At 54.2% G+C, this 24,967-nt stretch overlaps 7 protein-coding genes and 1 pseudogene across 8 annotated transcripts; 3 read left to right on the forward strand and 5 right to left on the reverse strand.

Moving 5' to 3' along the window:
• The first annotated feature begins 102 nt into the window (after positions 1-102).
• Positions 103-1,093, forward strand: LY79DRAFT_38769 (uncharacterized protein). The gene has a single exon (XM_060552912.1). It carries the CDS (start codon positions 208-210, stop codon positions 706-708), a length of 501 nt encoding a protein of 166 aa, XP_060408686.1. The 5' UTR covers positions 103-207; the 3' UTR covers positions 709-1,093.
• Positions 1,094-1,132: 39 nt separating this feature from the next.
• LY79DRAFT_526516 (XFP domain-containing protein) lies at positions 1,133-3,655 on the reverse strand (the record flags this gene model as incomplete). Its single annotated transcript, XM_060555842.1, has 2 exons — positions 1,133-2,073; positions 2,140-3,655. The coding sequence occupies 2 exons, from the start codon at positions 3,653-3,655 to the stop codon at positions 1,133-1,135; spliced, it is 2,457 nt and encodes an 818-aa protein (XP_060408687.1).
• Positions 3,656-8,336: 4,681 nt separating this feature from the next.
• On the reverse strand, positions 8,337-8,404 carry LY79DRAFT_t256 (annotated as a pseudogene). Its single transcript has one exon. The product of its transcript is annotated as a tRNA-OTHER (tRNA).
• A 706-nt stretch (positions 8,405-9,110) lies between these two features.
• On the reverse strand, positions 9,111-13,062 carry LY79DRAFT_526522 (ubiquitin carboxyl-terminal hydrolase; the record flags this gene model as incomplete). The annotated part of the gene is made up of 4 exons (XM_060555845.1): positions 9,111-10,888; positions 10,938-11,319; positions 11,382-12,844; positions 12,954-13,062. 4 exons carry the CDS (start codon positions 13,060-13,062, stop codon positions 9,111-9,113), a joined length of 3,732 nt encoding a protein of 1,243 aa, XP_060408688.1.
• Positions 13,063-14,572: 1,510 nt separating this feature from the next.
• LY79DRAFT_583941 (Tim17/Tim22/Tim23 family protein) lies at positions 14,573-15,363 on the forward strand (the record flags this gene model as incomplete). Its single annotated transcript, XM_060560368.1, has 4 exons — positions 14,573-14,750; positions 14,817-14,936; positions 15,006-15,203; positions 15,269-15,363. 4 exons carry the CDS (start codon positions 14,573-14,575, stop codon positions 15,361-15,363), a joined length of 591 nt encoding a protein of 196 aa, XP_060408689.1.
• A 2,097-nt stretch (positions 15,364-17,460) lies between these two features.
• On the reverse strand, positions 17,461-20,343 carry LY79DRAFT_673899 (muts domain V; the record flags this gene model as incomplete). Its single annotated transcript, XM_060564232.1, has 3 exons — positions 17,461-20,073; positions 20,129-20,260; positions 20,320-20,343. 3 exons carry the CDS (start codon positions 20,341-20,343, stop codon positions 17,461-17,463), a joined length of 2,769 nt encoding a protein of 922 aa, XP_060408690.1.
• An 836-nt stretch (positions 20,344-21,179) lies between these two features.
• LY79DRAFT_526558 (guanine-1-methyltransferase-domain-containing protein) lies at positions 21,180-22,604 on the forward strand (the record flags this gene model as incomplete). Its single annotated transcript, XM_060555848.1, has 1 exon — positions 21,180-22,604. The coding sequence occupies one exon, from the start codon at positions 21,180-21,182 to the stop codon at positions 22,602-22,604; it is 1,425 nt and encodes a 474-aa protein (XP_060408691.1).
• Positions 22,605-22,767: 163 nt separating this feature from the next.
• Positions 22,768-24,484, reverse strand: LY79DRAFT_526557 (eukaryotic and archaeal DNA primase small subunit; the record flags this gene model as incomplete). The annotated part of the gene is made up of 4 exons (XM_060555847.1): positions 22,768-23,392; positions 23,451-23,897; positions 23,954-24,148; positions 24,198-24,484. The coding sequence occupies 4 exons, from the start codon at positions 24,482-24,484 to the stop codon at positions 22,768-22,770; spliced, it is 1,554 nt and encodes a 517-aa protein (XP_060408692.1).
• Between the last annotated feature and the right edge of the window lie 483 nt (positions 24,485-24,967).

Here is a 24,967-nt window from a genome sequence, read left to right on the forward strand (position 1 = left end):
CCAAACGCCGGATAGAGAAGAGAGAGGGGGGGGGGGCTTAATCGCATATGGGGTTGGGCGGAGAGGCTGGGCCCAAGAAGGCGATGTCGGGCGCACAGGAATACCGAAGTAGCTTCTTGGACCGAGAAGGGCACGTCGATACGGCGATGGCCAACACGGGGAGGGGGGCTAGATGAAACGTCATGACGGTATAACGCGCCACGTTGTATGAAAGCAAAAAAGAAATTACGGGGAGAGGCGACGGCAAGATTGTTCTTTTTTTTTTTTTTTTTTTTGCTTCCCCTTTTTTCGCATTACTTGGTGTACTTTTTTTTTTTTCATATCTTCTACTTTTTTTTTCCTGTCTCTTCGTTTCTGTTTTCTTCGTCTTTTTGTTCTTCTCCCTCTGCTTTCCCCCCCCCCTTTTCTGGTAAATCTTGCCGGGCGTGTGAAGGATCTGTGGCTAAGGGACCTTTTACCCACGCCAAACGAGTCAAGCAGAGTGGTTTTTTTCCTCCCTTCCAGGGGGGTTTTATCATGTGCACAAGGGGCATCGAGAAAGGGAAAAAAAAAAGAGGGGGGGGCGGAGGGCGTTTAAGGAGTCTCGAGAGCGCATCAGCTCTCGTCCGGGTAACCTATTTGTACCGGAGTGCGGGAAAGGGATATGTGTGTACAAAGTCATTGCTCCATGTCAACATGCATTCTCCGGTCGAGGCGGCCAGATGTTGAGAGGGGGGGTGAGGGGCCTGTGTCTGCGAGAGCGTAGTTATTTTACTAGATACCAAAGAACGCGCTATGAATATTGGACTTGATTAACGAGATGCGCCCACAGGGGTTCACTTGGTTTGCCGAGCACTGAATATCAATTAAGCCAAGTGTTGTAATATGCGTGCATATATATATATATATATATATATGCCTAACATTGAGGAAGAGTATAGTATATATATCACTTTATAAAAAGACCAAAAAGAAAAAACTTGTTGAGAGTGAGTGAGAGAGAGCACCGCCGTAAGACTATTCCATATGGGAATTCCACAAATTTTGGCATTTCCCAATCTGTTCGAGGAACGCCGTTTCGTCAATCGGTAACTAAATATGAAATATAATATTCGAAGTTTAGACGGAAGAAACCTCGTCCTGACAACCAGGTCTAGCTGGTGATTCTGGACGCGGTCTGCTTCCACAGGCTGTTGTGGGACCAGGACCAGTTTTTGAGGAAGGGAGGGTCCATGCCCGTCTCAAAGGCCTCGATGCGCGCGGCGATCTGCTGGTTGCGCAGTGTCTCGCGGGCGGCGGCGCCGCGGTTGTGCAGCCGGGGCATGCGGTCGATGGCGTCCATGGCGAGGCTGAACCGATCCGTCTGGTTGCGGATTGCGAGCTCGAGGGGCGTGTCGATATTGCCCTTCTCCTTATAGCCGCGGACGTGGAGGTTCATGTTGCCGGGCCGCTTGTACGCGAGGCGGTGGACCAGCCAAGGGTAGGAGTGGAAGTTGAAGATGATCGGCCTGTCATCGGTGAAGAGGGCAACCCACTCGGCATCGGTAAGGCCGTGCGGGTGGTCCTCGTGCGAGATGAGCTTGAAGAGGTCGACGCAGTTGACGCAGCGGATCTTGAGGTCGGGGAAGTGCTGGAGCAGCAGGTCGATGGCCGCCAGGGACTCGTGGGTCGAGATGTCGCCGCACGAGGCCATGACGAGGTCGGGATCCTCGCCCTGGTCGGTGCTGAACTGCGGCCAGATGCCGATGCCTTTGGTGCAGTGCTCAATCGCCTTGTCCATAGTCAGGTACTGTAGGTGATCCTGCTTATCGGCGACAATGACGTTGACGTAGTTGGATGAAGCGAGGCAGTGTTCCATGGTGGAGAGCAGACAGTTCCCGTCGGGCGGCAGGTAGATGCGGACGACCTCGGGGCTCTTGTTGGCGACGACGTCGAGGAAGCCGGGGTCCTGGTGCGTGAAGCCGTTGTGGTCCTGGCGCCAGACGACGGCCGTCAGAAGGATATTGAGAGAGGCAATCTTGTTGCGCCACTCGACCTCGAGGGCTTTCTCGATCCACTTGCAGTGCTGGTTGACCATGGAGTCAATGACATGGACTAGACACGGTCAGCGGGAAACCGAACCAAGACTAGTATATGCAGGGGGTCGATTGGGTGACTTACTGAACGGCTCATAGCTGTTGAGCAGTCCGTGACGTCCGGTCAGGATGTAGCCTTCGAGCCAACCCTCGCAGGTGTGCTCGGAGAGCATCTCCATGACGCGTCCCTCCGGGGCCAGGTTGCCTCCGTTGGCATCCTCCTCAAAGTATTCGCCCATCCAGACCTTTTTTCCGGCCTCGTAGACGGCACCGAGCTTGTTGGACTCGGTCTCGTCAGGCCCGAAGAGTCGGAAGCTGTTCTGGTTCAGGGCAATGACGTCCCTCAGGTAGGTGGCCATGTTGTTCATGCTGGCAGCGGTGGTGCCGCCAGCCTTGTCGACTTTGATGGCGTAGTTCCTGAAGTCGGGAAGCTTGAGAGGCTTCCTCAGAAGGCCACCATTGGCGACCGGGTTGGCGCTCATGCGGCGGTTGCCGGTAGGGCAAAGCGCCTTTAGTTCGTCTGAGATGCGGCCGTCCTCGAAGAGCCACTCGGGCTCGTAGCTGCGCATCCACTTCTCGAGAACCTTCAGGTGCTCGGGGTTGGTGGCCGCACTGGGGACGGGCACTTGGTGAGCTCTCCAATAGCCCTCCACGTAGTTGTCGTCAATCTTGCGGGGGCCAGTCCAGCCCTTGGGGCTGCGGAGCACAATCAAGGGCCAGATGGGGCGGAAGGCCTTGCCGGAATCGCGGGCCTGCTTCTGGAACTTACGGATCTCGAGGACGCAGTGCTCCAGGGTAGCCGCCATGGCCTGATGCATGGTGTCGACATCGTCACCCTCGACGAAGTAAGGCTGCCAACCGTAGCCGAGAAACAGGTTCTCGAGCTCCTTGTGGGATATTCTGGCCAGAATGGTGGGATTGTTGATCTTATAGCCGTTCAAGTGAAGGACTGGCAAGACGGCACCGTCAACAATGGGGTTTAGGAATTTTGTGCTGTGCCACGCGGTAGCCAGGGGGCCCGTTTCGGCCTCTCCGTCGCCGACCATGGTCAGCGCGATGAGATTGGGGTGGTCGTATACGGCACCGAAGGCGTGAGAGACGGAGTAGCCGAGCTCTCCGCCCTCGTGGATAGAACCCGGAGTCTCGGGCGTGGCGTGAGAGCCGATACCGCCGGGGAAAGAGAAGGATTTGAAGAACTTCTGCATGCCTTCAACATCCTCCGACTTGTCGGGGTAGACCTCAGAGTAGACGCCCTCGAGATATGACTGAGAGAGGACGGCGGGGGCGCCGTGACCGGGGCCGGAGATGAAAATGGAGTCAATGTCGTACTTCTTGATAAGGCGGTTGAAGTGCATCCAGGTAAAGACCTGACCGGGAGCGGATCCGAAGTGGCCGAGCAGCCTTAACTTCATGTGCTCCTTCTTGAGAGGCTCCCGGAGGAGGGGGTTCTCCTTGAGGAAGATCATACCCAGGCACAGGTACAAGCTCGCCTTGAAGAAGTCATTGTACTTTTTGATATCCTCTTTGGAGAGCGGCTCGTCCTTGACTGTGGACCGGGCTGGGCCATAGGGGCTGATGGACTCGGCCTCCTTGTCGGTCATTATGGAGGGAGGTGTGCAAGCGATGGGTGAGTCGTGTGTTGATGTGTGCAGGCCAAGATGTCTTTGAAGTGGTGATTTGTCTAGGATTACAGAAGACTGAACGAAGTCAGAGGAAGCGTGGTCTTTATAGGTATTCATCTGCACACAGCAGGCTATAGGATAGGGACGACATGCGGCCATTCTGCTCAGCGGCGGAATGACGGGCTCCTCGCTTGAGGTTGATACTCACAGTCTTGGCACCGATCCCAGCCGGGCAGCAGGCGACAGCAACAGCGCAACGTACGTGAAGACTGAGGAGCCATCAGCTGATTTAGACGGCTCTTGCCGGGGTGGGAGGGTAAAGGTTGTGTGTAGGCTGCGGAAACGGAAATGTTAGCAGGGGGAGGGGCTTTGCGAAGGTGCGGAGCGTTGTGATACGCATGTGTTCCCAGCAAGGCCTCAGTGTAAGGGTTTCCAGGCTCTCTTCACCAGAGAACAGCAGAGCCGGAGACATGCCTCGCGTCGCTCCATGGCCGGGGGCCCAATGGGCTGGCGACGCGGGGGGAACAAAGCATGCCATCCATCCTTGGGCATATAAGGGCGCGTCTGGTGGTCGCAATTTCCGGGCGAAGCGGAGCCAGAAGATTGAGACAAGTGCGACTTCAGCCAAGAGGAAAACAGGACTGAGGAGACAGCTGCAGAGCAGATGAGCTGAGGAATTTGCGGGTATTCTCTGCAGGTTGTGCTGTCATGGGAAGCTGGTTGGTCGCGTTTGGTGTGTGTGTGTGTGTAGGGGGAGAGGTGGTCTGATTTTCCGAGTGCGACTCCGTCACCTTATTTACACACACCCCGACAGCCGTCACTCTGCTTGGATGACTCGGCGGGGAGATACCTACCTAGGTCTCTAGATACCTAAGGGTTTTGAGTCGTGATATGTCTTATCGACCGGTACCTCTACCTACATCTTATGCCATGGTCCAGGTACCTACCTATATACCTAACTACCTACCTAGGTAAGTAGATAACAGAAGATAGACGTACCGGTAGAAGAACCGTGACCTTCGTCGTGCCTTCTACTTCTGGCAGAGGAAGGCGCCATTCTCGCTGTAAGGCCACCGTGAAGGAAGGTGTAGAAAGCAAGCCAGCAAGCAAGCAAGCAAGCACACAATTATCTGCTCTAGCTTAGCCACCCTCTGCCTTCCGTTCTCGGGATGGCCGACAAATCCCGATCCGGATCAACACGTCGGACTCCCCTCTCGGCAGCCTCAATACGTCGTCGCTAAGTGGGTGGGCTCACGATCCTGGCTTGAAAAAAAAAATGCAGAAAATGCCTAGGGTAATGGGAAATGATCAGATAAGCACTTCTTCTCGGCGTGACGTCGAACCAAACTAAACCATGTGAACCATGGCATGTATGCATGGTCTGGTCCGCCGAGCACCAGCGCACGCGTGTTCCGGGCTCGTAGTCGCAGTACGAAGTTCATGCAGAAAAAGGCTGGCTACAATCAGCGGCGCGGAACCCGGCCGTCTCCTCGCCCATCGCCAAAAGCAGCTGATTCATCGGCGAGCGTGGACCGGTACGCGAGCATACCTACTTGCATACCTTACGTAGCACAGGTACGGATCATGGTACCGCCTGGGCCCTGATTTGCTTTGCTCTGGCATGTGCCATTCATGCAGACATCACCCCACCATTTTTTTTCCTGCCGTGCTGCCGCAAGTTGGGAGCTTGGGCCCCCACCCCCAACGAGACAGGGAGCGCGCGGGGAGCTCAAGCTCTCCATGGTGGCAGGGTCTTGGTGGTCTCAGTGTAGAGACAGTCATATACCTAGGTACTCACTCACTGTTGGATCATCAAGAAACTTTGGGGGGCCACGATTAACCTCTGCAACCGGATAGTCACCACGTGATAGCCAATTTGCCGGTTCACGAGCCCAAAAACGTTTGTCAGCCCGTAGAAAATCATCTTCGCGAGAAGGACGTTTGCGCGGCGAGGTATCACAGTTGCATGATCTGATAATGGGGGGGGGGGGGGAAGACAGCTTCCCCTCAACCCCCCCCCCCCCCCCGAGCCGGTCGGGATAGGCCTAGCGTCCATTGCGGGGTCGCCGCCGACACGCGGGGACCTACCTATGCAATTCGTCAACGGCATTTCAGGGGTTAGGAGGGGTTGCGGAAGGACTCATGAAGAAGATCAGCAGCCAAGCATGTCCGGACTCTTCACTACCGCTAGTGGTAGTTAGTACATTGGTGGCAGAAGAGCGTCCGTTATTGAACGGTTTCGTCGGTGGCCACACCTGGCTTCGTGCCGCCGCCACCACCACCACCACCTATCAGGTATCAGTATAAGCCGCAGATAGCCAAGAGCCGTTTCTGCCGGCCGCATTCTTCAGACCGAGGATGCTGGACGTCGGAACCAATCCAGTGCCGAGAAACCGTCTCCTTCCATCTGGCCTGATCTCAAAGTGACAACATCAAAAGTCTTCTCGTGCGAGACCACGACCCCTGAAATTCCCCTCGGCCGCGCGGGCTCTTGTACCTAGGCCGTCGGACGACAATACGTTATCTGGACTCCGCTCCAACAAAAACTCTCTCCTACGCTCTTAAACCATCAAGCAATATGCACCCGGGGCTTTGGGTTCACACTCGGACCTCCTATCATCAGAATTCGCTCACCATTACGGCTTGCGTCCGAGCTAACCACGCAGTGCCCCAGTCACAATCCCATCATCTCACCCAACGCAAGTCGACAGCATTCCCGTGGCATGGTAGCCTGACGTCACGAGTCCCCTCCTCTCCGCCGATCAACCGCTTCTGAGGTTCAAAGGGCAGATTCAACGAGTATATATACTTTGACCACCCCCTCATTTACACATTTCCACTCTCCTTTTCTCTTCTCGAGACGAACGACGCGTGGCAGAAACCTCTTTCCCACCAGCTGCCCCTCGACCGCTCAGTTTGATTTGCGTTTACTGACAATCAGGTATCACGCCCACCCTCCGTTTGGCACAATTGCCTTGGACCATGGAGAAAGACATTGATGGCTGACACCCGCTGGCCGAACAAAGTCACACCCGCGGAAAGCGACACAGGGAGATATCATGGCCTTCTCCCCAAACCACAAGCCCCAGACCCCACAGCCTCCTGCGCCCATCCCCATCGAGGACGAGGATGATGGACAGGGCGACGTGACGAGAGACTACTAAGAGGAGAGGACGAAAAAAATAACGCCTGGCAGCTTGTGGCCTATGGAATTCCGGACATTCTGTGGCGTCCGATCATGTGGGCGTGGACGCCCTCCTGCATCTGCGTGTTGCACGAAATATAAGGGGCATCATCACCGGTCCATGTACTATAAAGTCAGGATACTGTACGAGTAAATTGGAAGATTTGACCTCGCGTGACCATGCATCACGATTTCGCATTTTCAGATGATATTGACCACGGCATAATCCCTACTCTGCCGTGCGATGCAGGTTTCTCGGCGACGCCTCATTATGCCACGTAAACTCCGGTCCGTATGCCAGTCCACCTTTTCCATCCTCCCGTCCCCAGAACGATCGACTGAGACCGCCGCCGCACTTCCCGCAACATCAGAAAACACCTTGAGCCTAGCCACTAGGAACTAAAGCTACCCCACGAGCGGATTAGGGTAAGAATGGGGGGGTGAGGTGACAGCTAGCCTTGCTTCGTTTAGTCGCGCGGTTCTGCCGATTCCCTCAGGAGCCATGCTGGCGTGATCAATCGGCTCGCCTGGATCTCGGAAGAATATGATAAATGTGCCTATATCTCACCTACTCCTGCAGCGGATCTCGCAGGCTGTGAGGGATATATCAAGTCATACACAGCTGTCGAGGGGAGGGTGGCATGCATATCTCTCCATCCCGCAGGCCGCAGAGAAATAAAGGCCGGCCTAGGAAGCGGGCCATCTGGCGAGGCGGCTCTTGCATGAGATCCCAGCCTAGCGAGCTCTCGGCCTGCGAGTCGCCCTGGTTTCTTGGTCCCGGCCAGCCACAGGGTTGGCTTGATAGCCTTGCTTCCACCAGCGCCCCCGACAGCCTGGAAGACCCCTCCCCCCAAACTGTGCCATCTTATACTGTGACATGATATGTATTTTCACATTGAAACACCTTCGAGTATCTCGGTTTTGTATAGTAAGGCCCGGGGGGTGGGGGGTTCAACGCGATATCTCTTCTCAGTTCCGAAATGACCCCAAAAATGTCAAATTGCAATGACGTCTGCTTTGCGTCTGCGCTGTATGAGTACAAAAACATCGACCGGCCGACCATCAGTCTGAATCACGTCAAGTAGCCTCAGCGCCGACAGGCGAATATTCCCGTCTGTGTAGGCCACACGGCCCCGGAACCGTCCGCGCATACACAGCTCTCAACGTCTCACGATCCATGCCGGAGAGGCAGCGTAGCGAACCAGACATCCACAATGGCCTCCCAGACCCCCGAGAAACCCGCCTCTTTGCATACGAACCGAGAACCGTCCGTCCCAGGTCATCATTTTCGTCTGCTTAGTTTTACACCCGGATGGGCGTCAAGTCATTATCCACTTACCTTCGTCACATTCGGCTCTTCCACAAGGACCCAACCGCATACGAGAGACGGTTCAACCCAAAAATAAATGACTTCGAGGCCTCCCCAGAAATAGGCATTATCATCCCGGTCCATCAAGCGCTGGAGCAAAAGCGAAATGCCCCCTCACGGGATTGAACCGTGAACCTTCGCATGACGAGACTACGAGTGCGACAGCCAAAGGGGCGGGGCCGTTGCCGGCAATATGGTAGGGTCTACGAGCGAGACATCTCCACATTGACCGCTCGCCCATGTTCGGAACTATGTCCCCAACCCATCATTGTGGCCAGCACAAAGAATGGCCCACACAGGTAAATCAGGATCAGGCGAGAATCGGAATTGTGGAAGACTGGCCATTGAAATCAAAAGGGATCGAATGCGCAAAAAGCAACGGTCAATTCGTATCTATTTGCTTCATGAACTGGGTATTTGGAGGTTTGTATCATGCCGCGTAAGTATTCATGCTAATACCAAGCAACCCCGATACTGCCCCGCTTATGCTTGGGAACGAAGAGGCAACGCCAGCCGTGTTGGGGTCCAAACCATCATTTCCGTAGTGTATATAATGTTTGCCACATTATTTGTACGCAGAAACCCCGAGCCTATGTTACCAGACCATAGCGTGGTGTTGTGGGCCCGGATGAGAAGGGCGAGCTAAGCTCGAAAGCCGAATTGAAGGCTCCCCCAAGAGTGAACCAAGACTGGATTCATCAGTCAATCATGAATCGAACCGATGTTTTCTTCCGTGAAGAACGTCGTAGAGGTGGAGGCTTGTTGAGAGCTAGTGAGTGTCAGCCCCAGGCAAATACAAAACAACTAGTTTATCGCTTACCTGCTCCCCGCCTTTTTAAAGAGCGGCTCCTGGACGAGTCATCCGTCGTGCCACCATTCTTCTATGTTTGGTCGCGTTCCACGGTGTTGGTTGAAAGCCCGCCTGCCGTCGGCGAGGTCTTCGAGGCTGGTTGCGTATCCGCGGTTAGGTCTTCCATATCAATCAGGTCGATGTCTCCGTCTGCGTCGTTGGACCCGTCTTTGTTGGCATTACACCCTTGGCCTGAAATTGGTGGTTCCGGCAGACTGCGCTTAGGGACCTTGACCAGCTCGCGTTCCCTTCCATCCTGAACGTAACAAAGGTAGTACGGGTCGCCGTTGCTATTGAGTGTTTTCAGAACTTCTTCGGTATTCGGTGTCTCCGTCACGGTCCTATCGTTGTACTTGCGCCATACACCGGCTTCGAAGTCGTGAATCCACACCCAGTAATGTCCCGCCCTGAGCTGACCGCTGTGGCAAATCACTGCATGCAGGCGATATGCATGCTTCTTGTGCTGAGAGAAGAGCTCTTCAAGCTCTGCTTTGTAGGCCTTCACTTCTTCAACGCGCATATTGTTGATCTGCTGGCGTCCTTCGGTAGTGAAACCCGCCGTGCTGGGGGGGTCACTCTTGTTGAAAGACGTGTCGGACAGATTGTAAGTTGGGAATGATGAGTCCTCCCCAGCAAAGTCGAGAGAAGAAGTTGGCAGGCCCCCAAGAAGTGACTCAGGCTCCGGAACATCTGCCTTGTTGACATGGACGAAATCATTGACGAAGTTGTCGATAATCTCTGCATCTTCGGCCGTGGTTTTAGGTATGCTGTTGAGCTGTTCCAAACGCTGTTGAAGAGCCCACCCTTTCTGCCTCAGCTTAAAAAAGTATGGATCGTCTGGGGTATCCATATATCTATCAAGATATAACGTCTCAAAGACCTCGACAGGATTCATGTTCTTGTTGCCATTGTTTTGGGTCCTCTGAATGAGAACATGGAGAATAGGGGGGAGCCTCTTGATCGATGTAAAGCGCATGATGTCCTCCTTGCCAGCAACAACTCTCTGGAGGTCAAAGTTGCGACTCAGACCATCATGAATATTGGTTGGACCGGTTTCGGCGGGGTATGCTGTGATCGCACGCTCCAACGTGGAGTCTAGTTTGTACTTGTCCTGGTTAGGAAACTTTGTATGGTTCGTCAACTCGACGTAGAACGTCTCCATGATTGGCTCCCACTGGATTCCGTCCGTGGCGTCTGTTTTCGTGGGTTTGATCGCCGCCTGTAGGCGGTTAATGATGCTGCCCATCACCTCCTCAACGTCCTGTTGCTCCGTGCCGGAAGTCCTTGTCTGCGTCTCCAGGGCCTTGAGCACCCGTTGTTCGACGTTCAGCGATGGAGTCTCAATTCCAGTCATATTTATATCACTGTCAATGGCCAGTTCCGGCGCTGATGCTTCGACCGGCTGGGAGACGATTCTGATGTCCGTCTTGTCCTCGGGCACGTAATCTCTCTTTTCACCATCAATATCCGACATATTGACCAGGGTCTGTGAGCTTACGCTGCTAGCGGTTTCTGAGACCGGGTCAACAGTGACATTGACCATATCAACATCTTCCGCATGTTCTGGTTTCTGCTTAGGAGGCCCTGGGGGAGGCCTTGCGGGCAAAGGCGGGGGAGCAGGGAACTGGGCACCCATGACCTCCAGTGTCTTTGGCTCCGCAGTATCCTTGGCCTTTTGTTGCGGGATGGGATCTTCAGTAAGGTTTGACGTCGGCAGCAGGACGGCATTGGCGAGACGCTGGGAGGGGCGAATAGCGGACGCTTGCGAGCTGCCAAGGTTGTTCAAGAGTCGTTCCAGTTCTTCAACAACTAAAAGAATCAGTAATGAAGTGGCGATGGATGATAGTCGAAAACTTACAAACACGAGCAACAACTGCTTCGGCGCGGTCAATCTTGAGCTTGTTTCCACCAATGAGTCGACGCTGGATATCCGAGTCGTCCAGGCCAAGCTCATGCATAGGATAGTGAGCAAGCAAATCCTTGATGGGAACGACGGTGTTCAGGTATTGGAGAATGCTATTCAAGTAACAGGTGTTGCCGATATTTTCCAGTCCGACCGGGAGATTGGTCGCGGTAGTTGAAGGCAATGACTCGACTTTCTCCTGTTGAGACGGGTCAGATTCCTGTTCAAGGGCTTTCACAGCTTGACGTATTTCGTCGCTGTTCCTGTCGGAAGCAATCGCTTCTATGGCTTTGATAGCGACTTCCGCGGTGGCTTTGCTCCTTGGGTCCTTGTTGAGCTATAATGCAGGAGGCGAGATTAGCAAGACGCCACGTTTGCGATACCCAAGTTGAAACATACCTTGACGCTACACATCATCACGATGGTGCTATCGGGCCACTGGGGATCCGCTTCGAGAATGCGATAAGCCGAGGAGACGTCCATAGGACCATTCGCGTGCGTGAGAATTCTGTCACTATTCCTGTGGCGCCCGATAATCTGAAGCATCTCTTTTGCAAAATCCGCCTGCGCAGGAGAGTGCTCAAGCTTGGTGTTGTAAGCTGAGATGACGTTGTCATCGCTAGCAGTGTACTTAAGACTAAAGAAGGAGTAGGCTTGGCTTTCCAGCTCGTCTCCAGCGCTGTGAGTGCCTGAGAGGTCCATCCCCTCCACAATGGTAAGCTCTTGGATCGCACGGGTTTGGAAATCCTCGTCCGCAGTCAGCAATGCGATATCACGAAGTGCCTCGACGTAGGCCTGACGACGCTTTTCGCAAAGGGCTGACTGCCGGTTGTAGGCAAAGAAAATCAAAGCCTTGTCGAAATCAGGAAGAACACCAAGGACTCGATGCGCATCAGTCGCTGATTGAGGAACCTTATTCTGCGGATACTCAAAGCACTGCAGCTCTTTAAACAGCCTGTTGCCGACATACGGCCGGGTCTCGCCAGGCTTCCCACTTCGGATGATGAGACTCTCCGCCTCAGCCTGAAGGTCCTCGATGAACGCGCGCAACGTGCTAAGTTTTGTCGGTATACCAGGGGTGCCAGGCTCAAGAACAGGAGGGATAAAGTACGGCTCAGAGACACCGTCCTTATCGAGATTCTCTTCCGTAAACTGAATTGCTCTGAAGATGTCATAACATTCATCGCCAAATACAACCTGGAAACGCTTGTTTCGCCGGGAGATGTTGCGCGGGCTGGGCTTATCCAGCAAGTCTCTAAGGTACGTATTCAGAGTGGATGGGGCGCTGGTAGACCAATCGTCCCGGGCATCTGCAAAACGTTCTGGCGAGATCTTTCTGGCTCGGGCCAGGTTGTCAAGAATGCGTTGCTTATCAAGGAGTAGACGCACCCACTCGCGCTTGAGTCGAGGCCGCGAGATCTCAACAGATACTTGGAATGTGCAGCGGGGTGCAGAGCAAGAAAAATGTTCGACCGCAAGCAAGGCCTCTCTGATCATAGGGTGATAATCTGATACAGGTTTAGCGGGTTGCGTCGCGTCTTTGACATTGACCAAATGATGGATGTAAAAGTCCGTGTCCTTTGGGGGAAAGTGAAGATTCTGAGGACGACAGAGACAAACTAGGTGGTCCGGGTCCCATGATGTTCTGATGATGAAGTGGAAGTCACAGTTGCAGCAAACGCAGGACAGGACGCCAGGGTTGCGACCTTCTGCCGTGCTCTGGTTGCCCACAAGGACAAGGCGATGGGGAACGCCGGTGTTGCTGCAGCGCGCCTCGCGGTCCCACTCGATCCTAATGAACGAACCGGAATCAAGATCGGAATTCAGTAAGTCCTGTACCCATCTAGGTGCAAGACGACCTGCTCAACAACCAACATTCATCAGCCACGACATCTTCTACGTCAAAGAGACGAAAAGCATTCGCCATCTTCATGATGTCCACAGGGCATAGGATATGGCTACTTGACGTACCAGTCTTTCCAAGCATGTTTTCCTTGACGGGCGCGGGCCTTCCCTCCCAATGTTCGGCAGTTGGTGAGTCACTTGGTGACATAATGGAGTATTGATCCGAGATGACCATGGTTATATAACTGGCTCAGGGTAGTGGTTGGCTTCGTGGCTCGCCGGGTGAAGTTGTCTTGGCAGTGGGGTGAGTAGTATGCCCAAGAGAACATCGTTGGAACAAGATCACCTACTCAGATCGCCTCGCAAAGCCTTGTAGACTTTAGCCTAGAATAACATGCGTCAGGTCGGGACCAGCACGATGTAAGTGCTGTGGCGAGCAGTTACGGTTTAACGTATGTCTCTTAAGAGCTCCGTATGCACCGCAGGAATAGGTTATGTCTGTCGAGAGATAGGGAGTTCGTCGAGCTTAAACGACGTCGGCAGGCGAGGAAACCTGGGTCAGCATCAAGGTAGAGAGGCCAGTCAGTTCTCTGTGTTGAAGGTGGCTCGATCGGATTCGCAAAGGACGGATCACCAACTGCGGGACACTGAGGAGGACGAATTAGCTTGAGACCAAAAAAGAGAATGTGCCAGAATATAATGACCAACCAGTCGGATGACGTCTTTTATCGGAGCTGTAAAGGTTTGGGGATGCGGCAGCTGGGCCGAGATCAAACGGAGTCTCCGTCTAAATCGTGAATGTAGATGCAGGCCGGGAAAAGCAGCGGTGATAACGTCGACGAGGGGAATGCAAGATGGAAAGCTGGGGGTATCTTGATACAGACTGAAGCAAGGAGACTGAACAGAGACCCTAAAGGAAGAAGAAATGTTCAGATAGCTATCCCAAAGGGGAGGGTCCGGAAACAATGACGCCAGCTTTAATGCATCGGGATACTAGGTATGTAATGGCGAGCAGGAACTATGCGAGCTCGATGGTGGGCAGGGTGTCGTGTCGTGTGGCGGGGGTAGAAACGTTGACAGGCTGACGCAGCTGGGTAGCCTTGTAGCGCTCAGTAATGTAGGTAGCTACCTAGTGAGCAGTTGGGCACACACCTGAGTCTCCGCCGTATCGAGTAGCTTTATCGGAATGGGGCAAATAAGCTGCGCGGCAAGGTGCGGCGTAAGGGCCCGTTAGCTAGAATCACATGGAACACAGGGATGTGGCTTCCACGGCGTCTGTTTGCGCGGACATAGACGCATCAGGTGATCTGAGACGTGACCTAATCCTTCTTAAAATGCCTAGGTCGGTACCGATCAGCTCAAGGCTTAGTCATGAACTACAGCCAATGGTAACATCCAATTCCCTTTTCTGGGTGAAGACAGATGGAACTGTGTAGCCGATTTCACTAACACACATTATATCTCTGATTAACAGAATGTGGATTATTATTTATTCGACTTGGACTACCTTGTTTTCTTCGCCTGTTTTATGCGTCAGCGTCGACTTTCGACATCCTGACGTCGAACAGTTGACCTTTGCATGCCATCTGATTGGCTCCACACAGAGTCAAATCACGTGATAGGACGGGAGGTGGAGCACCCATTCGTGGAGCTTCAACCTGACCTCAAACTTCCGCTAGATCCCTCATCAACTTCTTTTCCAATTGAGTGTCTGGCTCGCGACTCCCCGAACCACCCCCGCAACCATGGCCGGCGACGACGACACCTACCACCCCAAGGACGCCATTAAGGCTAGCATCACGGCCTCCATGGCCCTTGGTGGTGCCGGTTTCTTCATAGCCGCTGTCCACAATGCTCTCCAGAAACAGAATGTCGGCGCCATGTCCGTGTTCACCCGTAGCGGCGGCATCATCGCCGTCATGGGTACGCCGCCCCAACCCTGTCGCCAAGTCCGACCCGGGACGCTCTCTTACTGACGAACCTCTGCAGCGATCGGTGGTGGCGCTTACGGCTTCACACAGTCGGCAATGGCCAACCTGAGGCAAAAGGACGATGCGTGGAACACCGCGACTGCTGGCTTTGCTGCCGGTTCCATCCTCGGAATGACGAGTACGAACACCCCCTCCCGGACGTTGAGAATTTGCGAGACAGGATGCTTACGGGTCGCGACTTGAACAGCCAGGAAAATGCCCGTCGTGCTCGGCCTGGGTGCCGCCTTCGGCGCGTGGCAGGGAGTTTTCCAGCTTACCGGCGGACGTCTGAGAGGATGGTCAGAAGGCAAACTGGATGAGGCTGAGTTTGAAAATAAGATTGCTCAGCGCGCGGCCAAGAGACGCCCGATTGAGGAGACAATTGCAGAGATAGGCGAGGGCCGTGGTATGTACCGCCCTCTTTGGTGTGACTGGGGGCCATCATCCCATGCGTGGCTAACACTCTTACAGGTATCCGGCCGCCGGGCTACGAGGAGCGGAGACGCGAGCGGCTCAAGGAGAAGTACGGAGTTGAGATCAACCCCGTCAAGGCGACTGTTGAGTAAATGGAGAACCCCTTTCCAACCGAAAAGACCAAAAAGCACCACTACTACCACCCCATCTCGTCCGTCACTCAGCCTAGCGAGGCATGCTCTTTTATTTCCCGTTGCTTGTACATACACACAGCCTGCGGAACACGTGGGCAAAGGAGAGGAGTCTCATCGGCTAGAGGAAATGGAGAATTGTACTATTTTTCCCTTGCTCTCCTAGCTTCCGCGTGATGTGTGCTTGTCTCTATCGACGCACCCGCCAACTGCGTCACAACAAAGGTACGTTCTTTGCATGCAGTCATTCTTTCGCCATTTCCAAATGATGATACAATAGCTTCAGAGGCTGTTTATGATCTATATGATTCAACATTACACCGTTCTATCTTTTGTCTGACTTTATTACTTTTAACAATTCCGTTCTTCTTGTGTCTTGCTGCTTCAATTGCATACTAACGTCGGAGTCAGGGTCATCAGTAGATCAGGGATCAGTTCCAGCTAATGTAGCCATCTTCGACCTGCGTAAGTTTTGTTGCGTACTTACTTATTCCCCCTTGTTTTCCATGATGATATACTAGCTTCAGAGGCTGTTTATGACACGCATGATTCAACCTTACACCGTTCTATCTTTTTACCTGACATCCTTTTCACTGCCTCGACTGTTTGTGTTCTACTATGCCAGATGTGTACTAACATCTGTCTCAGACCATGGGGGCACATGCGTGTCAAGACGTAAATAAAGGTTGACTTGTCGGAGTAAGTCGTTCATATTTGTTTCTATTCCTCCCATCCTCCTCTATGATGATACACTAGCTTCAGAGGCTGTTTATGATCTCCATGATTAGACCTTCACCGTTCTATCATTTGTCTGACTACACCCTATGGTCCACTTTCGTGTTGCGATCCTTTGTTCTAGCCAGGTTGACTGACATTTGGCTTGTAGGGGAAGACAGTGCCGGCTCGAAGGGAAGGAACGGAAAGCAAAAACGAAGAGAAGAAAAACAAAAGCTCAGGCCCAAGGGCCCTTCATCAGGCTTGGTTGGCAGACTCGGCACCGCACATGAACAACTAAAATACGCGATGATATCTCACTCTCGTTTTGATGTGATGGTACGTTTTACCTCCTCCGACCCTCCTCCTCCTTCGACATGATGAATCATTAGCTTCAGAGGCTGTTTATGAATTATGTTTATGATTCGACCCATCACCGTTCTATCATTTTTCTGATATCTTTTTAACACAATCATTTATCATCTGGACATTGAGAATGCACAGTTGCTGACCATCTTCTGATTAGTGTTAAAAACGAGTATCCGACCCTCGGCGGGAGATGCCGCATTGGTTAGAACGCCTCTTTGTTCCGTTTTCCTGTGTATTGCTGCAAAGCATTTCGTAAGTCCTCGGCCCAACCTCACACCACGCACCGCCACGTTCCATGATGAGACTCAGCTTCAGAGGCTGTTTATGATTTTCACCGAAACATGATTCGAAACTTCACCGTTCTATCAATACCTGATCACTTGCAATCTCACCGCTCATTCTTGATATCGTGCTCGACTCCGAAGAGATGGCTGACCCAAAAGACACAGAGACCCTCTTTGCTGCGCCCGTCATCAAGATCCTCCATGGCGACCACTTCCCGCAGTAAATTTTACTGTTTTTTGGACGAGGTTTGCCTCGTCAGCCAGGGTACGTCTTGAGCTCCCCTTTATCAGTTGACTCCCGTCCCTCCCAATGATGATAATCAGCTTCAGAGGCTGTTTATGAATGTTAATGATTCGAAATTTCACCGTTCTATCAATTGTCTGATTTGTTCATTCAACTTCCGTACTGTATGCATGGTCGCATTATGACGTAAGCTGACATTTCATGGCCAGGTTTTTTCACTGTCACTGTGCCATAGAAGCTTAATGTAGTCTTGGTTGATGTCAATTGCTTTTCCTCTGCATAGTTGCTCACGTAATTCAGTCCTCCTGAAATAGAGACTGTCTCAATATCGAACCTCTCATTTGGCCCTTCTTTTACACACCCACAATCCCGAAATCCCAAAGCCCAAAGCCCAAAACTCCATGCGCGAATCGAAACAATGCCATTGCGAACCCAGCAAACGCGCCCTTACAAAGTTTTGACAGACTGAAAGAAAGGGTTCGCCAGCAACTTCTCGTTCGCCATGACCAAGCCCTTGAGTTTGGAGACCATCTCCTCCTTGCTCATCTTGCCCCCGGCGACCTCTCCCTTCCACCGGAGCAGTACCTCCTTGAGCATGGCGCTGCCCTCCTCCATGTCCGTCTTGCTGTACTTGAGCCCCAGGTCCTCGTGCTTGGACGTAAAGTCCTCGAGCTCGTCGGCCTTGCGCTTCGCCATCCGCACCACCTTGTCCGGGAACCGAACCAGCTCCGCCACATGGATACCAAAGCTCTGGTCGCAGACGCCATCGTCAACCTTGTATAGCAGCGTCACCTCGCGCTTGCTGTTCTTGCTGCTGCCGTCGCCGCCAATGTGGGCCGTTACGTGCAGGTTATGAACCTGCGGGTATTCGTCCGCCAGAGCCGTCAGCTCGTGGAAGTGCGTCGCGAACATGGCGAAGCAGCCAATCTCCTTGACGATATGCTCCGAAATGGCCCACGCAAGACCGAAACCATCGTAAGTCGAGGTGCCACGACCCAGCTCGTCAATGATGATAAGCGACTCGGCCGTCGCCGACTTGAGAATGTTGGCCGTCTCGAGCATCTCGGCCATGAAAGTCGACACGCCCTTGAGCTGGGAGTCGCTGGCACCAACGCGGGCGAGAATAGAGTCGAAGATGGTTAACTCTGCCTCGGTGCAGGGAACGAAGCAGCCGATCTGTGCCATGAGGGCTATGACGCCGATCTGGCGGATGTAGGTCGACTTACCGCCCATGTTGGGGCCGGTGATGATGAGGAAGGAAGACTCATCCCGGGTCAGGGCAACGTCGTTTGTAATGAACTGGACGTCGTCTTGCATTTCCAAACATGGGTGGCGGGCCTCCTTCAGGGTCGTCTGGCCCTCACCGCGCTTGTGGATCTTGGGACGAACGTACTCGGAGGGCGCGTGAACGGAGCAGTGGGCCAGGGAGATGATAACATCCAGATGGGCCAGGACGCCAGCGAGTCTCTCGAGGACGGGGCAGTACGACGCAGCTACACCAACAACTTCGCTGACCAGGCTGCTCTGTGTCCTGTTATAGTTCTGCGAGAGCTGGTCAAACTCACGACGGAGACTCTGCATCGTCTTGGTCGTGAAGTAGACTCCGTTCTTTTGTGTCGAGCATTCTTGGTAGCTCGACTTGTTGCGGATAGCGCCGGCTTCCTGCCTGGTGAGTCTCATGCAGTAGCCGTGGACCTTGTGATTCTCAAGAAATATCTTCTTGCCAACTTCCTGTCTCAAATCGCGCGCCGCATCTGAGAACTCTTGATCAATGTCTCTCTTAAGCTTGTCGAGCTTCTTCCTGATAATTCTCAGGCTGTCGTCAAACTCGGGCTTGATAATGTACTCATGGTTGTCCAGGGCGTCCAGGTCGACAGTGGTCTCGACCATCTCCGAGAGCTTTGCGAGACTATCAGAAAGCCCGCGAAGAGGGGTCGTGTAAGCTACATCGAGGGGGTCCCTGTATGCTTCGTCCATGACGCCCTCCAGAGTTCCCAGGAAGCCAGGCAGTCGAATGATGACCTGGTATGCGCGAACAACATCCTCAAGATTGGCTTTGCCCCTTTGGAATCGCTTGGCGAGGCGGTAGAGATCCGGCACTGAACGAAGGTGCTCCTCCTGCATCGTCTGTCTCAATTCGGTGTCGTTGACAAAGGCCTCGACGAGCTGCTGGCGCTTCTCAATCTCCACCTTGTTCATAAGCGGCTGTTTGAGCCACTGTGACAGCAAACGGCTTCCGGCAGGGGTCTTGCAGTGGTTAAGCAGTCCGTACAAGCTCATAGATTTGGCGCCGTCCCGGACGCCAGGCATCAAGTTGAGCGCCTTCAGTGCCGCTGCGTCCAGCTTCATAAACTGGGAGAGGTCATGCTGGTACAGTTGGTACTGCCCAAAGTTGGATGGGTCGTGGAGCACGCCGAGGTACTTGATAAGCGCCGCGGCCGAGCCCATGGCCAGCTTGAGATCGGTCTGGGGTAGGAGAGTCGTTGCGCGCTCATCCTTAAGAAGACGTGCAAGGTCCTGCTCGATGTCCTTGGTTCCGAACTCGGTGGTTGACCGTTCCGAGATGGCAACACCGCAGTTGTTGATGATCTGCTTGAGCTTTGCCAGGTCCGGATCTTTGTTCTTGTCAGCCTTGTCCATCTGGACAAGACACTCCCTGACACCTAGCTGGATGAGCAGGGCCTCGAAGTTGGAGAACAGATCGTTGTCGAGGAACTCGCTGACGCCCAACTCGCGGACGCTGGCGTCGGCGAAACAGACGCCGACGCTCCTGGCCTCGGTGGCTTTGGTGGAGATCTTGACGGCGAGGATCATGGGCGCGGCCTCGATCTGGCCGCCCAGGTCCTCCTCCACGTCCTGCAGATTGCCCGGGGACGCCTGCTTCACAACTTGCCAGTTCATGCGGCCGCCAGTGCTCTCCCATATCTCTATCCTCTTGCCTAGCTTGAAGAGTGCTTCTCGAAGAAATTGTCGGAAGACCGTAACAGTCATGGTCACGGATGGGAGACCCGTCTTGTCATCTCGGCCGAGTGTCCTCACGACGGACGTCGTCTTGTATACCTGGGTAACAGTCAATCAGCAGCTGGGCGGCGCAATGGGGAAATCCAGGGCGTACTGTGCGGGCGATGAAGTTGGCATCTTCGCCGTGTGATGTGTACCAATCGCCTCGATCGAATATGCGAACTGTGTCTTCGTGGACGGCCGGGAGGGACTTGAAGAAGCGGATGAAGCCGTGTTCATCGTCGACCTAGTGATGTTTTAGCCATGTGTTTAGCAAGCAACCTAGCTATTGTTTGGGGAGCGAACCTTCAATTCAGGCCTTGAAGACATGGTGAGTTTGGGGTGTGAAATAACAGAAGAAAGACAACACAAGAAGCAGAATAGACAGACTAGCTTGCGTGAGTGTAAATGATAAGGAAAAGTCGCACACTGCCGCGTTGTGCTTCTAGAGTGGGTGAGTAGTAGTATGCACGGTGGTTAAAGTGGTTTCCCGAGGCGCGTCTGGCTGGCTATGGATGGTCGTTTAATTAGTGGGGAGACGCGACGCGATTGCGCTAATCCAGATTGGCGACATTGAGTCTTGACCGCCCGGCGGATTTTGCCAATACCAGTGATGAAATTCTTCTGAAATCTTATCGTACGTACCTTAGGTATCTAGGTACTTGCACCTACAGTCTGAGCTTTTTCAGGTCAGAACGGGCATTGATTAATCATTTTGCCAACCTTCTCATTCCTAACTTTGCGGTCCTCTTCCATACGGCTCAAGCTCTCCTTCAGTGAAGTTCACCAGCATTTGCAAATATAATTGAGAGTCCTCGTCTTTTCTTCCCCCAATTCCGACTTGAGACAGTTTCCACTGCATAATGTGGTCGCAACTTAGCTGCAAACCCGCAGCTTACTGAACTACCTACCCACCTACCTTAACTATGGTGTTCGTACTGCTCAGACCACTGCCATTCAGAGCGCGAGTCCTCCATCGCGGTGCTTTGACTGCACTTACACGCATAAATGCCCCGCATTGCGCCACAAAAGGCTTAGCGCGCTTCAGCAGCTCGCCCGCTACGCAACCGCAGCTGGATAACTATCGCAGCTCGCCGAAATTTCGCAAAAGTCCCCCACTTCCCTCCCCAAACTTTGCACGCTTCTTCAGCACCACGGCCTCAAGAATGGAAACCCCCGCGTCGGAACCCGTCAATCAGCCAGCCAGGGACCTCGAGATGCCTGACGCAAGGTCACAAGAAGTTGCCGTCCCTTCCACGACCAACAATGGCGACGGCGCAGCGGCAGCGGCAGTAGCAGCAGCACCGAACCCTACGGCGACGACAACGACGACAACAACAGGAACAAGCATCAGTGATTTTACCCAAAAAGACGCCCCCGAAGCCTCCGAGGAAAAGGAAGGCGAAGAAGCCGATGTCGAATCCTCCGCTGCCGGACCCGGCTCCGCCGACGCCGAGGGAGAGCCGAAAATCTCCAAAAACCAGCTCCGCAAGATGAAGCGCAAGGCAGCGTGGGAGGACGGCCGCGAGGACCGCAAGCGCAAGCGAAAGGAGAAGCGCCACGACCGCCAGGTCGCCCGGCGCGAGCAGATCGCTGCCGCTCTCGCCGAGGCCGAGGCCAAGGGCGTCGATCCGGCCTCCGTCACGATCCCCCCAAAGCGCAAGACGCCCAAGCAGCCCTCGGTCCAGGTCCCCGTCACCCTGATCCTCGACTGCGACTTCGAGAAGTACATGCTCGAGAAGGAGCTCGTCTCCCTCGCGAGCCAGATCACCCGCTCCTACTCGGACAACCGCGCCGCGAGGTACCGCGCGCACCTGTACGTCAGCTCGTACGGCGGCCAGCTGAAGGAACGCTTCGAGACGACGCTGGGGAGCCAGCACGTGCACTGGAAGGGCGTGACGCATGTCGAAGAGGACTTTGTCGAGGCATCCAAGGCCGCGGACGAGCTGATGAAGGGGCCCCGCGGTGGGCAGGTCATTGACCTGCTGAAGCCCACCGCGGAGGACGGGACGGCCAAGAAGCCCGCCATCTTCATGGACACTGTCAGCTCGGCGCCCACCCCGGACCCCGAACCCGAACCCGCCGAAGAGCTCAAGAACATCGTCTACCTCTCCTCCGACTCGGTCAACACCCTCGACCGGCTCGAGCCCAACACGAGCTACGTCATCGGTGGCCTCGTCGACCGTAACCGCGAAAAGGGGTTGTGCCACCGCCGCGCGAGGGAGATGGGCATCCGGACGGCGAAGCTACCTATCGGCGAGTACATGAACCTCTCGAGCCGGAGAGTGCTCGCGACGAACCATGTTGTCGAGATTATGCTCAAGTGGCTCGAGACAGGCAGCTGGGCGGAGGCGTTCCTGAGCGTCATCCCCAAACGGAAGGAGGCCAAGCTCAAGGAGCAGGGCGGGGCTGGCAGCACCAACGGAACCCCCGCCGCAGAAGGCGCGGATGGCAAGATCGAGGATAGCAGGTTTGACGACGAGGAGGACGAGGACGTGGATGAGAAGCAGACCATCACGGAAAACGTGGCAGCACCTGAACCATCAGCTGGGGCTCAAGAAAGCGCAACGGGGAAGGTGAGTGCTTCATAGCCCGGCGTGGCAGGCGATTGAAAGTAATAGAAATACCCCCTCACCGTCGTTGCTGTTCCAAAAGAGAGAAAAAAAGAAGTAATAGCAGGAAAACACCGACCCAGTAACCAGATTATCCCTTCATGCAAGTCGTCTCGATTTGTGTGGTTTTTTTTTTTTCTCCTCAAAACTCCATGGTATCCTCCTCCCTCTCCCTCTTGACCTTGCTGTCCCTCTCGTCCTTCATCAACCCAATGACGAAGGACCGGAACTGCTCCACGTAAGGCTTCAGGCTCGTCTTCTCCCAATCCTGCAGGCTCTTCTGCTGCGACCCGCCCTCGGCGTCCTCCTCGCCCTTCCACGCGTCTATCTCGGCAAGCAGGCTCTGCACCGTTGGCACACCCAGCGGGTCAAAGTCTTCGAGGTTCTTGGTGTTGATCGGCACGCACACGCGGCCGGTGCCAGGGTGGACGACGAAGGGCGACTTGAGCAAGTGGTTGAGCTTCTTGCTGACCTCGATATCGAGGCGCGGGTACGTGTACTCGAGCACGATGTCCTGCTTGGCCTCGAGCAGCGCCTTGGCGTCGAGGTTCTTGCTCGCGCCGCTCTTGGCCACGGTGTCGATATCGGCCCACTTGGAGACGGACGACCGCCCCGGCGCGGCGTCCCACTTCTTGCGTAGCGACTCGTTGAGGTTCTTGTCCGGGAGGAGCTGGAGGAGGCGCTCGGCGCGCTCGTTGGAGGCCCAGGGGTCTTGCGCCTCGAGGACGTCTTCTTGGAAGTGGGATTTCAAAGTCTCTAGGCTCCGTCTGCACGCGGCCGTCAGTAACTTTAAAAATCCTCAGACCGTGACCGGAAGTGACTTACGAAAGGTGAGGGTGCAGCGGCCGCCACAAGTTCACCTTCTTCCCGCTCTGCGCACCGCCCTTGATGACCTCCAAGTACCCCGCGATCGACCGACGCATCTGGTCGCCCATTGTCCGCGCCTTCTTGTCGCACACCCACGCGTGGGCACCTCTCCGACCGGAGTAGACCCACATGATGTGCTTGAAGCCGAAGTCGTCCCGCAGCGCAACGTCGACGACCTTGATCGCCATGGTGATGAACTGCCAGCACTTGATGCAGATGTTGGCCTTGTCGCAACACGTCCTGATCTCGTCGTAGTCCGTCAGATCGATATCAAAACACAGCTCCTTGGCGAGGGGCTTGAAAGCGTTGGCGTTGCGGAGGGTTTTGCGGTCGCGCGGGTTGGTGCTGTAGACGGGGCCGATTTCGAAACGGGAGGGCATCAGGCGGAGGACGTCTTTCCGCAGGCTGGAAGAGGGTCAGTTCTATATCTCCGGTTGACCGAGGTGGGTTTAGAAGCTCACAGGTCGTGTGTTGCAAAGGATTGGTATCGTAGGTATGCGTCGTTCTGCAGCGTGAAGGCGAACTCTCTATGGCCAAAGTCGTTTGTCGGCGAGGGGCTGTGGTTCAGCCATTGGAAGAGATACCTCCAAGGAAACAGGCGTTGGTAGAAACTGCGCATCACCTCGGGGTCTGAAGCTTTCAGATCCGCAATGTCTCTGTACCCCACGTTAGCATGCGGCCCTCGAACGATGCCGGCGAACCCACGTTGGCGAGGGGGGCGTCGCGAGCCCTGGAGAACTCGACGCTGGCGAGTCTTGTGGTTTTGAGCTCGGAAACTCGTCGTCTGAGTCCCCGTCGATGAATAGGTCCTCCAACTTGACATCCTTCTTCTCCTCGGTGGCGGGCGCAGGCGCATCGACTTCGGCCATCGCGACGTCACCGTCCGTCGCCTGGCTGGCGGTGGGTTGGACTGGAGAGTCGGCCATTGCTTCGTCGGGGACCGCGATATCGTTGGATGTTGGATTTGCTTCCGGCGACACGGAATGAGGCATCTCTGGGTACTGGAGTGCTGTTGGAAGCGGGCAGTTTGCGATTTGCTCAGGGTTGTAAGTATCGCTTTCGCTGGGTAGTTTACCGGGGCAACTCGAAAATGCAGCCAAGGGGATGGGTTGCGGTCGCGTCCGAGACGCGTTTTCTCGCGTAAAGGGCCGAGATGGACTCCCCTGTTGCTTAGTCATTTTGGCGGGACAACGTCAACCTCATCCTTAATCTGTATCAAGTATAGGTAGAGATTTGTTTCTAATTAAACAAAGATAGTATTGTTTTCAGGCAAACGGAAAGACTATCCGTTTTCAAGCAAACGGAATTGATTTTTTATGTTCGCGTAAGCATATAGTAACGTAAACTAGGGCGATATTGCTCGATGTCAAAGCCTGTATCTCTTTAAATTCTTTCCGGATATCAAATCTGTTACTCGCAGCAGTGGAATTTGGCCCGAATCGCCAAAGTCAATAGAGACTCTTTGAGCACAAATA

The sequence above is a fragment of the Colletotrichum navitas genome (genome assembly GCF_030913465.1).
Source record: "Colletotrichum navitas strain CBS 125086 chromosome Unknown LY79scaffold_101, whole genome shotgun sequence".
NCBI classification, from domain to species: Eukaryota; Fungi; Ascomycota; class Sordariomycetes; order Glomerellales; family Glomerellaceae; genus Colletotrichum; species Colletotrichum navitas.

What these genes read in the sequence shown, in the direction of transcription:
- LY79DRAFT_38769 (XM_060552912.1), top strand. Translation starts at nt 208, where the DNA reads ATGAAAGCAAAAAAGAAATTACGGGGAGAGGCGACGGCAAGATTGTTC.